At 45.4% G+C, this 15,330-nt stretch overlaps 1 protein-coding gene across 10 annotated transcripts in view; it reads left to right on the top strand.

Moving 5' to 3' along the window:
* Positions 1 to 15,330, top strand: part of AKAP9 (A-kinase anchoring protein 9) — a 467,089-nt gene that overhangs the window by 261,411 nt on the left and 190,348 nt on the right. For all 10 annotated transcript variants that reach the window (XM_063921430.1, XM_063921427.1, XM_063921429.1 and 7 more), the window contains one exon: positions 12,587 to 12,795. In XM_063921430.1, the coding sequence (XP_063777500.1) occupies positions 12,587 to 12,795 (209 nt within the window). The remainder of the gene's footprint in view (positions 1 to 12,586; positions 12,796 to 15,330) is intronic.

Below are 15,330 nucleotides of genomic sequence, written 5' to 3'. Positions count from 1 at the left end.
AGAAAATAGGATTTTATATACCTACCGGTAAATCCTTTTCTCGTAGTCTGTAGAGGATGCTGGGCGCCCGCCCAGTGCTTCGATTTCCTGCATTGTTACTTGGTTAAGTATTGTTGTTTCAGCCGTTGCTGAATTGTTTCATGTTGGTTGGTTAGCTTGGCTTTCCTTTTGTTATGTGTGAGCTGGTGTGAATCTCACCACTATCTGTGTATTTCCTTCTCTCTAAGTATGTCCGTCTCCTCGGGCATAGTTTCTAGACTGATTCTGGTAGGAGGGGCATAGAGGGAGGGGCCAGCCCACACTATTAAACTCTTAAAGTGCCAGTGGCTCCTAGTGGACACTTCTGGACCCCAGAATCCTCTACGGACTACAAGAAAAAGATTTACCGGTAGGTAATTAAAATCCTATTTTCTTTACTCCTTATACAGAACTCAACTTTGTTGCAGATTTCATGTAGCACATAGAACAGAAAATAAAAACAACAGTGTTTAGTATTGTCATAATTTGTCAAAAAGAAGAATATAGGGGTGACTCTATAAACACTCTCAATATAGGTATACAGTATGGTGTCATATGGCTTACCCAAACTCACAAAGTTTGTAAATGTAGCTTCTACTCATGTGCAAGGATCATCCAACAGAAATAGAAGACAGATAGCGTACCCCAACTCACTCAGAAAACAGCAGCTGTGTAAAGGTTTCTTTATAATACACAAATCAGAGGTTAAGTGCTGGCGTGCCACACTCATGATAGTCGAAGTTAATGTACTCCTATCTGGGTTTCTTTGATCCTGCCAAGGATGGACACGTTCTCCACACCGGTCAATGGTAGATGTTTAAAAAATCAGGCCAGAAAAAAATGGGAATGCAATCCAATATGTGGAGAAAAAAAAAAGGTTTCCTACCAAGTCTGTGTATGATAAAGAAACCTTTGTACACCTGCTAATTTCTTCTATTTGGACCTTTTTTGGGGCGTTGATGACAATACTATACGCTATTGGTTTTATTTTCTTTCCTATATGTCATATGAAGTGGAGTTTTGTATAATGAGGAAGGAAATACAAGAATACTAGGATCTCCAAGGAGTCTATAGTATTCATTAATTTGCTGTATGTTAACTACTTTCCACCTATGCCGATATCGGTGTCCTCTTCCCATTTTTCAGTTTGGTTTCAAGACACAAACATTTTCAAATAATGCTCATCTTCAAATAAACTCTGTACCAATGATTACGGTAAGACAGATTCTCTCTGTGATGTGATGACTGAGCACTCAGATCCACAAACACACACAGCAGACTTGGTAAGAAAATCTGCTGCCACTGGCCAGATTGTGGGGAAGGTGGATTTCCGGGCAACTGGAACAATCCCCCCCCCCCCTTCCCCGCGTTTGCCTATGCTGCCCAGTGTTGTTATGCTGGCCGACGCAAGTGCCATGATTAGTATCTGTACTTATCGCAGTGCTATGCTAAGCTTCTTTCCCCAGTACATACGATTCAGAATCGCACAGAGGTTTTGATAGAGGCCCACGAGACTCCCACCGCCCAGTTCATTCACCAAAACACCCTATTTGATGGAAAGACAGATTCAGCAAAGTTGCGTCTGACTCGCACAACTTGACCGAATCTGTGCAGAGATGCATAAATATGGTCGCAATGGTGATCCAAGACTGCGTCCTCAGACGCCTCACTCCGATCCTTGCTAATGCTTACAGGAGGTGTCTATCTTCTGCAGACGCCTCCTGCTGCATTCGAATTTTAATTAGACTAAATTGCATCGTTCATACAAACATGAATCTGGCCCAGAAATTGTGCGACTCTATGATTATGACATCAGTCTAGTATGTTGCTTTATACCACTTAACCCCAGTTCCGACAAAAACACTGTGTTAACAGACGTCTTTAGCTAGAATAGTGTTAAATTCTTGCCACACATACTATTCATCTAATGGTTGTCTTAGATTTTAATATTTTTAAACAGTTATCTACTAAGTGGTTGTTGTCAGAGACCATGAAAACGGGATGCAGTCAGTTTGCCGACGGTCAAAATACCGACAACCATTGACCGATGGTCAAAATACCGACATGGTCAAAATACCGTCATGGTCAAAATACCGTCATGGTCAAAATACTGACATTACAAATGTCGAAAGCTCAATAAATTGACATGGGTTTTTCATGATTTTTTCATTGAAACCGACTTGTTCATACTTTACCATCCCAGTGCATACTTTACCATCCCAGTGCATACTTTACCATCCCAGTGGACGTGAAGGGGGACTATAATAGTGGGCCGAGCGCAGCGGTACACATATACGGTATCCATATCGACCTATGTCGACATACACACCAAATGTTTTTTTTTAAACAACTCGTGTCGAGTTTTTGAGCAGTCGACATTTTAAACGTCGGTGCTTTGACTGCATCGACATTTTAAATGTCTATTTTTACCATGCCGGTATTTTGACCTTGTCGGTATTTTGACCATCGGTCAATTGTTGTCGGGATTTTGATTGTAGGTAAATCATACTGATCCCATGAAAACAACGGATGCTTCATGTCTGTTTTTCTGAATTCCTATTTTCTCTGGAGGGCACTAGGACCCGTGTGCGGAGCATTTACTCTGGTCGGATTTTCCAGCACCAGTGCCATCTCTTGTTGAATAAAGCAGCTTTATTGCAGTTGAGGAAATGGCACTGCTTACTCAGAGGATTATTAATGAGGACCTGAACAAGTTCATTTTATTTTGAATACTTGTGAATCTGCTTATTCATACAGTTTTATGTTTCTGGCAGCCGGCTGTGAGCTTGGAGGCTGTGCATGTGCTAGCACGGGTAAATGTCACATCAGTCAGCAGCCTTAATGTCAGTCCACGTGGCCTAGTTACTTTCATTGCTATTCTCAGTTTGTGTGCTGCTTGTCAAGGCTTCAACGAAATGGAAACCTCCTACAGTTCCTGTTAATTGAAATTAAGTACTGTTATTATATTTACAGTATAATCTCATCATTAATAGTAAAATTTACATTGTGTTTAAATGCGGATCCAGTCTGAAAGTCGACACTGCCTAGGTCGACAATGTTTGAGTCGACCAAGGAAGGTCGACAGGCACTAGGTCGACAGCGATGGAAGGTCGACATGGCTCCTAGGTCAACATGTTCTATGTCGACAGTTCACAAGGTCGACATGCGTTTTTTTAATTTAATTTTTTTAACTTTTTTTATACGTAACGATCCACGTGGACTATAATTGGGAATAGTAACCTGTGCCGAGCGCAGCAGCAGCGGAGCAAGGCACCATGCCCGAAGCAAAGCGATCCTTGCGAGGGGACACGGTGCACTAATTCGGCTTCCCGGTCACTGTACAGAGTAAACGACACAAAAAAAAAGTTAAAAACTCATGTCGACATTTGAACTATCGACATAGAACACGTCGACCTTCCACCCATGTCGACCTAGTTCCTGTCGACCTTCAGTGGTTGACTCAAACATTGTCGACCTAGATAGTGTTGATTCTATGATCCACACCCGTTTAAATGATGTTGAAATAAAAAGATAATTAGCACTCCGAATGAGTGACGATAACATTGCAGCTCGTAGTGTGACGCAGACTCCACAGGACAATGCAGAATCAATTGCAGAGAGCCGTCTGAATCCATTTCCACTTTGCGGAATGGTTTTATTGAGAATACATGTGCAAAATAGACTCGACATATGTGCTTTGCGCATATACACCATATGCTATTTTTGTCTCTCATAATTGTTTGCTAGATAAACTCTCTGGCACGACGTATCCAACACTTGTCTTTTCTGTGGCTGCCCGTCTCTGGTGGAACAGGGCTTACAGACGTGTCCTCAAACATCGTGGCTCATAGCATACGATTTAGGCTCCTGAGTCGCGAGTTGTAAATAACGTTATGGCGTGAGTTATGTCCCACGCCATATAATACACAGTTTAACCGCTGGGTGGCGAATGCTCCACGTTTAGCCTACAGTGCTGAATACAATGCTGTGGCAGTAGACAGTGATCTGCGAAAGACTGGCCAAACACGTTCTTCCCTTTATAACAAAAAAATTCCCCTTCTATAAAATACAATGCTACGCTGCCGCCCATTCACGAGGTTGATATTGTCGTATTAAGTTCTGGATTTTATTAGCATAAACAGCTTTATTATCTCAGAAAGCATTCCAGGTTTTGGTGCTATCAAATAGATAGGAACCAGTGGTAAAGTGGATTACATGTTTCTATCTCAATAATATGACTTCCAGATGGTCTCCATTGCTGTGCCACCATGCTTGCTGGATTCAATCCGACTTTTTTTTTTAAATGGGGCTGCAAATCCGACAAAACATATCACATGTACAGCAGGGGTGCTTAGTCTTACCACAGATGGCTGTAGCGTAGCGAATACGGTCACTGGCTGCAATGTGTACACCCTCGGGTTTGATCCCCAGCGGGGCGAACAATGAAAAAATGTTCATGTATTTTTCTCTTACGTCCTAGAGGATGCTGGGGACTCCGTAAGGACCATGGGGTATAGACGGGCTCCGCAGGAGACATGGGCACTATAAAGAAACTTTAGAATTGGTGTGCACTGGCTCCTCCCTCTATGCCCCTCCTCCAGACCTCAGTTGGATCCTGTGCCCAGAGGAGACTGGGTGCTTTCAGGGGAGCTCTCCTGAGCTTCTCTGTAAAAAATAAATTTGTTATGATTTTTATTTTCAGGGAGTCCTACTGGCAACAGGCTCCCTGCGTTGTGGGACTGAGGAGAGAGAAGCAGACCTACTTCAGTGATAGGCTCTGCTTCTTAGGCTACTGGACACGATTAGCTCCAGGGGGATCGGAACGCAGGTCTCACCCTAGCTGTTCGTCCCAGAGCCGCGCCGCCGTCCTCCTTGCAGAGCCAGAAGATAGAAGACGGGTGAGTAACGAAGAAAGAAGACTTCACAGGCGACAGAAGACTTCGGATCTTCACGGAGGTACCGCTGCGCGCCATTGCTCCCACACACACTCACACACACACGATGCAGGCACGGATGGGTGCAGGGCGCAGGGGGGGCGCCCTGGGCAGCAATAATCCTCTTGGCTGGCATGAATAATGGTATAATATGTTGTGGCATTATTATATACAATCCCCCGCCAGGTTTGTTTGTATTTTGAGCGGGACCGAAGCCCGCCGCTGAGGGGGCGGAGCTTGATCCCACGGCACTAACCAGCGCCATTTTCTCCACAGCACGCTGCTGAGAAGCTGGCTCCCCGGACTCTCCCCTGCTAAACACGGTGACAGAGGGCTTTAAAGGAGGGGGGGGGCACATAATTTTGGCGCAGTCAATACGTATATAAAAAAGCGCTATATTTCTGGGAATTGTGTTTCCAGGGTCATTGGCGCTGGGTGTTGTGCTGGCATACTCTCTCTGTCTCTCCAAAGGTCCTTGTTGGGGACCTGTCTCCAGATTAGAGATTTCCCTGAGTGTGTGGGGTGTCGGTACGTGTGTGTCGGCATGTCTGAAGCGGAAGGCTCTTCTAGGGAGGAGGTGGAGCAAATGAGTGTGGTGTCTCCGTCGGCAACGCCGACACCTGATTGGGTGGATATGTGGAATGTTTTAAATGCAAATGTGAATTTATTACACAAACGGTTGGACAAAGCGGAGTCCAGGGAAAGTACAGGGAGTCAATCCCTGCCTTTTACTATGTCACAGGGCCCTTCTGGGTCTCAGAAGCGCCCACTATCCCAAGTAGTAGACACTGATACTGACATGGATTCTGACTCCAGTGTCGTTTACGATGATGTGAGGTTGCAGCCAAAATTGGCAAAAAGTATTCATTATATGATTATTGCAATAAAAGATGTGTTGCATATCACAGATGACCCTTCTGTACCTGCCACGAGGGTCCACATGTTTAAAAAAAAGAAACCTGAGGTTACTTTCCCCCCTTCACATGAGCTAAATTAGTTGTTTGAAAGGGCTTGGGAAACTCCAGACAAAAAACTGCAGATTCCCAAAAGGACAGGATACGGTGGGAATCCTCCCCCAGGGTGGACAAAGCGTTAACGCGCTTATCCAAAAAGGTGGTGCTGCCGTCTCAAGAAACTGCAGCCCTCAAGGATCCTTCTGATCGCAGGCAGGAGACTACCTTGAAGTTGAATTACACACATACTGGTACATTACTCAGACCGGCGATAGCGTCGGCTTGGGTTTGTAGCGCTGTAGCAGCGTGGACAGATACCTTGTCAGCTGAAATTGATACACTGGATAAGGATACCATTTTATTGACTTTGGGTCATATTAAGGATGCTGTCCTATATATGAGAGATGCTCAGAGAGACGTTGGCCTACTGGGTTCCAGAGCCAATGACATGGCGATTTCTGCTAGGTGAGCCCTGTGGACCAGCCAATGGACGGGTGATGCCGACTCAGAGAGGCATATGGAGGTGTTGCCTTACAAGGGTGAGGACTTATTTGGGGAAGGTCTCCACAGCTACTGCAGGTAAATCCACTTTTTTACCTTATGTTTCCTCACAGTCAAAGAAAACGCCACATTAACAGATGCAGTCCTTTCAGTCGCATAAATCCAAAAGAGTACGGGGATCTTCCTTCCAGAGGTAAGGGCAGAGGGAAAAAGCTGCCAACTACAGCTAGTTCCCAGGAGCAGAAGTCCTCCCCGGCTTCTACAAACTCCACCGCATGACGCTGGGGCTCCGCTGAGGGAGTCCGCCCCAGTGGAGGCACGTCTTCGACTTTTCAGCCACGTCTGGGTTCAATCACAGGTGGATCCCTGGGCAATAGACATTGTTTCCCAGGGTTACAAGCTGGAATTCGAAGAGGTGCCTCCTCGCCGGTTTTTCAAATCGGCCCTACCAGCTTCTTCCCCAGAGAGGGAGGTAGTTTTAAATGCAATTCAAAAACTGTGTCTTCAACAAGTGGTGGTCAATGTTCCCCTACTTCAACAGGGGACGGGGTACTACTCAACCCTGTTTGTGGTCCCGAAACCGGACGGTTCGGTCAGACCCATTCTGAATTTAAAATCCTTAAACCTATACTTTAAAAGGTTAAAATTCAAGATGGAATCACTCAGAGCGGTCATCACCAGCCTGGAAGGGGGGGATTATATGGTGTCCCTGGACATAAAGGATGCATACCTTCATGTCCCCATATATCCTCCTCATCAGGCGTTCCTGAGATTTGCTGTACAGGATTGTCATTACCAATTTCAGACGTTGCCGTTTGGGCTTTCCACGGCCCCGAGGATTTTCACCAAGGTAATGGCGGAAATGATGGTGCTCCTGCGCATGCAGGGATTCACAATTATCCCGTACTTGGACGATCTCCTGATAAAAGCGAGATCGAGAGAATAGTTACTGAACAGCGTATCACTCTCCCTGAGGGTGTTGCAGCAGCACGGCTGGATTCTCAATCTACCAAAGTCACAGTTGGTTCCAACGACCCGATTGCCTTTCTTAGGCATGATTCTAGACACAGAACAAAAAAAGGGGTTTTCTCCCTTTAGAAAAGGCCCAGGAACTCCATAACTTGGTCAGGGACCTGTTAAAGCCAAAAAGGGTGTCGGCCCATCAATGCACTCGAGTTCTGGGAAAGATGGTGGCGTCTTACGAGGCCATTCCCTACGGCAGGTTCCATGCGAGGACTTTTCAGTGGGACCTTCTGGACAAGTGGTCCGGGTCACATCTACATATTTATCAGATGATCAGCCTGTCCCCCAGGGCCATGATATCTCTCTTGTGGTGGCTGCAGAGTGCTCACCTTCTAGAGGGTCGCAGGTTCGGCATTCAAGACTGGGTTCTGGTGACCACGGACGCGAGCCTCCGAGGATGGGGAGCAGTCACACAGGGAAGAAACTTCCAGGTACTGTGGTCAAGCCAGGAGGCTTGTCTACACATCAACGTACTGGAATTGAGGGCCATATACAACGGCCTGCGTCAAGCGTAGAATGTTCTTCGCGACCTACCGTTTCTGATCCAGTCAGACAACGTCACAGCAGTGGCTCATGTAAACCGCCAAGGCGGAACAAAGAGCAGAGTGGCAATGGCAGAAGCCACCAGAATTCTTCGCTGGGCGGAAAATCATGTAATCGCTCTGACAGCAGTCTTCATTCCGGAAGTGGACAACTGGGAAGTAGACTTCCTCAGCAGACACGATCTCCATCCAGGAGAGTGGGGACTTCATCAAGAAGTCTTTACAGAGATTGCAAGTCAGTGGGGACTGCCTCAAATAGACATGATGGCGTCACGCCTCAACAAGAAGCTTCGGAGGTATTGTGCCAGGTCAAGGGACCCTCAGGCAGTGGCAGTGGATGCCCTGGTGACACCGTGGGTGTTTCAGTCGGTCTATGTGTTCCCTCCTCTTCCTCTCATCTCAAAAATATTGAGAATCATAAGACGAAAAGGAGTACAGACAATTCTCATTGTTCCAGATTGGCCTCGAAGGGCCTGGTATCCGGATCTGCAGGATATGCTCACAGAAGATCCGTGGCCTCTTCCTCTCAGGGAGGACCTGTTGCAACAGGGGCCCTGTCTGTTCCAAGACTTACCGCGGCTGCGTTTGACGGCATGGCGGTTGAACGCCAGATCCTAGCTAGAAAGGGCATTCCGGATGAGGTCATTCCTACTCTGATAAAGGTTAGGAAGGAGGTGACGGCGAAACATTATCACCGTTTCTGGAGGAAGTATGTGTCTTGGTGTGAGACCAAGAATGCTCCTCCGGAAGAATTCTATCTGGGCCGTTTTCTCCACTTCCTACAGACTGGGGTGAATTTGGGTCTCAAATTAGGCTCCATTAAGGTACAGATTTCAGCCCTGTCCATTTTCTTTCTGATGGAATTGGCTTCTCTCCCAGAAGTCCAGACTTTTGTAAAGGGAGTGCTGCATATCCAGCCTCCTTTTGTGCCCCCTGTGGCACCATGGGACCTTAACGTGGTGTTACAGTTCCTTAAGTCTCACTGGTTTGAGCCTCTTCAAACCGTGGAATTAAAGTATTTGGAAAGTGGTCATGTTGTTGGCCTTGGCATCTGCAAGGCGAGTGTCTGAGTTAGCGGCTTTGTCTCACAAAAGTCCCTATCTGATTTTCCATATGGATAGAGCTGAGTTGCGGACTCGTCCTCAATTTTTGCCTAAGGTGGTTTCCTCTTTTCATATGAATCAACCTATTGTGGTGCCTGTGGCTACAAGGGATCTGGTGGTTTCCGAGTCCCTTGATGTGGTCAGGGCTTTGAAAATTTATGTAGCCAGAACGGCTAGGGTTAGGAAAACAGAGGCTCTGTTTGTCCTGTATGCGGCCAACAAGGTTGGCGCTCCTGCTTCTAAGTAGACTATTGCTCGCTGGATCTGTAACACGATTCAGCAGGCTCATTCTACGGCTGGATTGCAGTTACCAAATTCTGTAAAGGCCCATTCCACTAGGAAGGTGGGCTCTTCTTGGGCGGCTGCCCGAGGCGTCTCGGCTATACAGCTTTGCTGAGCGGCGACTTGGTCGGGTTCAAACACTTTTGCAAAATTCTACAAGTTTGATACCCTGGCTGATGAGGACCTCATGTTTGCTCAATCGGTGCTGCAGAGTCATCCGCACTCTCCCGCCAGTTTTGGAGCTTTGGTATAATCCCCATGGTCCTTACGGAGTCTCCAGCATCCTCTAGGACGTAAGCGAAAATAAGATTTTAAACCTACCGGTAAATCTTTTTCTCCTAGTCCGTAGAGGATGCTGGGCGCCCGTCCCAGTGCGGACTACATTCTGCAAGGCTTGTATATAGTTATTGCTTATATAAGGGTTATGTTACAGTTTTGTTCAGTATTGGACTGATGCTGTTCTGTTTCATACTGTTGACTGGTTCGTATATTCCATGTTATATGGTGTGATTGGTGTGGCTGGTGTGAATCTTGCCCTTGGATTAACAAAATCCTTTCCTCCTACTGTTCGTCTCCTCTGGGCACAGGATCTAACTGAGGTCTGGAGGATGGGCATAGAGGGAGGAGCCAGTGCACACCCATTCTATCCTAAAGTCTTTAGAGTGCCCATATCTCCTGCTGAGCCCGTCTATACCCCATGGTCCTTACAGAGTCCCCAGCATCCTCTACAGACTAGGAGAAAAAGATTTACCGGTAGGTTTAAAATCTTATTTTTTTTTTATTCAATAAAGTTATTTGATATGTTGCTACTTACTTTTATATAAAAAAAAATCCCTTTCTACAAAATACAATGCCACGCTGCCGCCCTGTTCACACTATTCATTCTGTCGTTACATTGTGTACTAAGGGGGTCATTCCGACCCAATCGCTCGCTGCAGTTTATCGCAGCACAGCAATCGGGTCAAAACTGCGCATACGCCGGCACACTTTTGACCCCTAGTGATCGCCTCTGCCTGACAGGCAGAGGCGGTCGCTGGGCGGGAGGGAGCGGCACGGCGGTGTATGGCCACCGTTTTGGGGGCACGGCCCAGCCAACACAGGCGTGGCCGGACCGTGCCAGGGGCAGCGACGAGCAACTCCCGTTCAGCCGCAGGAGCTGCGCTGGCCGGGAGTTACTTAACAAGTACAAAAGCATCGCTGCTGTGCGATGCTTTTGTACTTGTGCGGGGGGGCCGAACAGACATGCGGGGCGGACTAGCCCTGTGCTGGGCGTCACCCCGCATGTTTGGGAACATGATCGTAGCTATGCTAAATGACCCCCTAAGTTCTGGATTTTATTAGCATAAACAGCTTTATTATCTCAGAAAGCATTGCAGGTTTCGTTGCTATCAAATGGATAGAAACATGTAATCCACTGTACCACTGCTTCCTATCTCATTAATATGTCTTCCAGATGGTCTCCATTGCTGTGTCACCATGCTTGTCTGATTCAGTCCGACTTGTTTTTTAAACGGGGACGCAAATCTGGAACTTAGTACACAATGTAACGACAAAATGAATAGTGTGAACAGGGCGGCAGCGTGGCATTGTATTTTGTAGACGGGATTTTTTTTTTTATATAAAAGGAAGTAGCAACATACCAAATAACTTTATTGAATAAAATATAATAAAATACATTTAAAAAATAATATTAATTGTGCGCCTCGCTGGGGATCGAACCCCAGGGTGCTCGCATTGCAGCTTGTGACCGTATTCGCTAGGCCACAGCCATCTGTGGTAAGCGTAAGAACCCCTAGTGTATATGTGATGTGTCTTGTCTGATTTGCAGCCCCGTTTAAAATGAAAGAAAAAGTTGTATCGAATCCAACAAGCATGGCGGCACAGCAAGTGGAGACCATCTGGAAGTCATATTAATGAGATAGGAACCAGTGGTACAGTGGATTACATGTTTCTATCCATTTGATAGTAACAGAACCTGGAATGCTTTCTGAGATAATAAAGCTGTTTATGCTAATAAAATCCAGAATTTAGTACACAATGTAACAACAAAATGAATAGTGTGAACAGAGCGGCAGCGTGGCATTGTATAAGCATGGCATTGTATTTTGTAGAAGGGGATTTTTTTTTTTTATAAAGGGAAGTGATTAATGGTTCTTTATTGTCACAATAAATGTCAGCCAATCAGGAGGCGGCGCAAGGAAGGGTCTGTTGGCTATTTAGGCATGCGCTGTACAGTTTAGGAAAAGCGACATCTGGTGGACAGAAAGTAGTATGCACGTTACAATTATAGCGTGATGTTACATTTATAACGCAACTTATAATGGGACTTGTAACTCAAGGAGCGGGCGCAAGTTGCATGCCGCCTGCTACACGATGCGCTGCAACGATATTTGAGGACACATCTGTGTATATATACATCAATCCCCCACTGCAGACAATAAAACCCCCCCAATCATCAAGCTTGATTTCCTGATGTTATGGAATGGGTATGCTAATAAATGTCAGCGCTGTATCTATCCATAGTAAGGAATCCTTCCTCTAAGGTTGGGTACATACAGCATGACTGTGGACCTGCGCTCGTGCCGACCGAACGGCGGATCTAAGTAAGTATACACACTTGCCGATCGGACGCTTAATATGTCGATCCTTGTCATGCAACTAGGCAGGCATTTGAATTTTCCCCAGCAGTCGGCCCCTGCAGCAAGTGTACAGACCGCCCGTACACACAGCATGATGGACAGATATATCTGCCGATATATCAGTCATCGCATGTGCTGCTGGGTCGACGCAATATGTCTGTGTATGTCGTTCAGACATATCGCTGGTACACATCCACCAACGTGTCCACAATATATATCCGCCATTCAATTGAAAGGCCGATATATCGCCAATGTGTACCCAGCATAAGTAATCTTTCCGGTAATATTTGCTGATGAAGGATATACAATGTTGCCCAGGCAAGCCATTAGCGTATTAGGCGCTATACAGAGTGACCTCTCTTCTGGGTTAGTCTATAGAGATATCGTATACACTTTATTTATTTTAAATAATTGTGACAAGTCCGCTTTAGTTTTTCATATATGATGCGATGTGGATTGTAGCACAGACAAATCTGCTTCTCTCATTACTTATGCTGCTATCTAGGCACCTAAAGCATGAAATCTCCTGCACGCTTCTGTGTTAATGGGATGTGAGCACAGCTAATGATTCCGCTCTGTGTGTATCTATAGGAAAAGCCTGAAGAGGGCCAATAAGCACTTACTGAAGATTCTTCTGGAAGTAGTGAAGACGACGGGCGCGGTGGAAGAGACCATAGGGCGGCACGTCCTCAGTCTGCTAGACAAATCTGGAAGGCGGCAATCTGTTCCCAAGGTGTCTGTTTGGAGCACCAAGCCGGAGGAGCTACAAGCTGCGTCTGCCGCGGGGGTCACGGTTACTGGTAAGGTTTATGATGTAGCCCTGTTACAAGGAATTCTTGCTGTCACTCTGGAGTTTTAAGACGAGCAGCAAAGTAACAGATAATATTGTCAATGAGGCGTGTTTAATCCTAACTTTTACGTAGATTGAAGTTCTTGTCTGTGGATGCACTCTTATATTGGTGTGTATGGGGGAGATATATCAAGCCTTCTAATGGGTGGACAAGTGGAGAGGTTGCCAATAGCAACTAACCTATCATCTGTCATTTTATAGAATGTACTTGATAATTTCTAGCTATGGGAAACTCTTCCACTTCCCCACTGTAGGAGGCTTGATACAATTCCCCGTTAAGTGTGTAATGTATTGCAGCAGAGCAGCTGGCTATCTATAGTTCTGGTGCTGGCTGTATCGCGCAGTATCAGCAATTAGTCAGCTGTGGTTGTGTGTGTGGCTGAGAAAGTAGGCTACATTGCCCAGTAATGATTATATCACTCTCTAGTTTACGGTCAGGATTTCAGCGCCTGAGGTCAGGCTAACAAATCTGCCCCTCCAAATGAGTTATTACTCTTAAGGCCGGTACTCACCAGCCGATGCGGGAGAGATGTGTGCCGAGCAAACCGCTAAGCACACATCTCTCCCGCCGCTCAACACAGCGCGATGTGTGCTGAGCGTGCGGGGGGAGAAACGAGCGACCTGCTAGATTGGCCTGCACGGCAGGCCAATCTAGCGATAGCGATGCGCAGGGCTGCGCATCGCTATCGCTGTGGGGGTTACACACGGAGCGATCATGCTTAAAATCTAAGCAATCTAGTCAGATTGCTTAGATTTTAAGCAGCGATCGCTCCGTGAGTACCCCCCTTTAGTATCCTTAACAAGACCTGTATTGTATACATGGCATATCCCATTTTAAAGGCAATCATTGACTGTTACATGTGTCATTGAGAGAAAGGAACATCCCAAAACATTAATTTTGACATTTGGAGCCCAATAATGGGTGCGTTTATTTTCTCTGTGTATTGCTGCCCCTTGAGTGTGTATGAGTGAGCCAAATAAATAAACACTGCTTAGTAGCCAGTGGGCAGAGTACTGGATAGTTCTGCTGCTAAGTTGGACTGTTGTGCCAGCAATTACTGATTATTCAGTAGTCACATATTCTGATCATATGGGATAGTAATGTAGAAGTTACAGTAGATGGTAGTGTACAGTAGGTGTTATATGTATGGTTAAAGTATTGCTTTGAAGTAAATGTCAGACTTAAAGGTTGGAATTCAAATGTTTGAAAAGTCGGTTGGGTGTCTGTTTTTTACTGTCTATTAGATAGGAAAAAACAGACTCGCAACTGACTTTTCAAACATTTGAATCTCCCCCATGGAGCGCTGATTAAATCTTTGATGATCTGTGACTTTTATGGAGGGTGCTACAAAGCTGTGAATAAAGGCCAAATGCATGGACTGACCCCGTATTTTGTGTGCCCTGGTGCATTGATAGTCTGCCACAGATACACAATTTTTGATTGACTATTACCAAGTATTTCTAATTAATGAGGTTTACATACAAAATTGCCTTTCCTCCTGCAACCTGTGGCAGAGTCCCTTTTGGAGCTCTTATCTCCAACTGCCCTGCATTATGAAACAAGTCTCCCAATTCTTTAAAATCTTTACTGCAGCCAGAGTACCACCAAGGAATTTCTGGGCAAGGACAGTGATTTACTGCAGTTTGACTACTGTTCGGCCTCATCTGCTGTCACCTCTCAACAAATCCTTGTAGGATACTTAGTAGTAGAGAATACAGCTTGCCCGACCCCTGAGATCTGTGTCTTCTTATCTCATGTCTGCTGCTACTGCTGCTGCTAGTGTGAGTGAGCTATGGAATGTTTTATTAGTAATCTTTAGTTAAACACACAAAAAAGCCGATACAACAAAAAGTTATATAATCTGGTTTTTTTTACCAGGTGACAAACACACAAGTTCAAATTGCTTTTGGAATTTATTGCATAGGCATCACATTTATCATATATGTTGTGCTGAGTGAGAAGAGAAGAAAAGAAATATCACCACAAATAATTGCAAACGAGAAATCCGGTATTACAGGCAGCAGTGGTAGTACAAATAATTGCAAAATGTCCCAAAATGTATTGCTGCTAATTTTATATAGGAATATATCGCAACAACATTTAAGCTTAGATATGCTCATATTTGGAGCTAGACAAGCACTTTGGTTGGAGCATGAAACACCCACTCAGTAACATTCCACAATTTGCATTGCGCATTCTACCATAATCTCTATGAATCTAGTTTTCAAACATAGGCAACTATATTCTAAACTTCGACTCAGAGGACTTAAACCCAGCAGTTTCCCTTTTGACTGATTAATGTGGTTTGTACCTGTGATACTTGTACTGTTGTTACCTATGTACCAAATCTGCTTGTCCTTACTGTCAAACTGTATAACTAAGCTCCACGTCTTCCTGCACTGGCCATTGGTCATTCCTGATTCCTTACAGGCTAATAACACGCTATCTAAACCTATCAATGGCCAGCAGGCCGTGTCAACAAAA

Source organism: Pseudophryne corroboree, chromosome 5 (assembly GCF_028390025.1).
Source record: "Pseudophryne corroboree isolate aPseCor3 chromosome 5, aPseCor3.hap2, whole genome shotgun sequence".
Classification (NCBI taxonomy): domain Eukaryota; kingdom Metazoa; phylum Chordata; class Amphibia; order Anura; family Myobatrachidae; genus Pseudophryne; species Pseudophryne corroboree.
The sequence above is the reverse complement of the archived record's forward strand: the minus strand, read 5'-3'. Positions and strand labels throughout refer to the sequence as shown.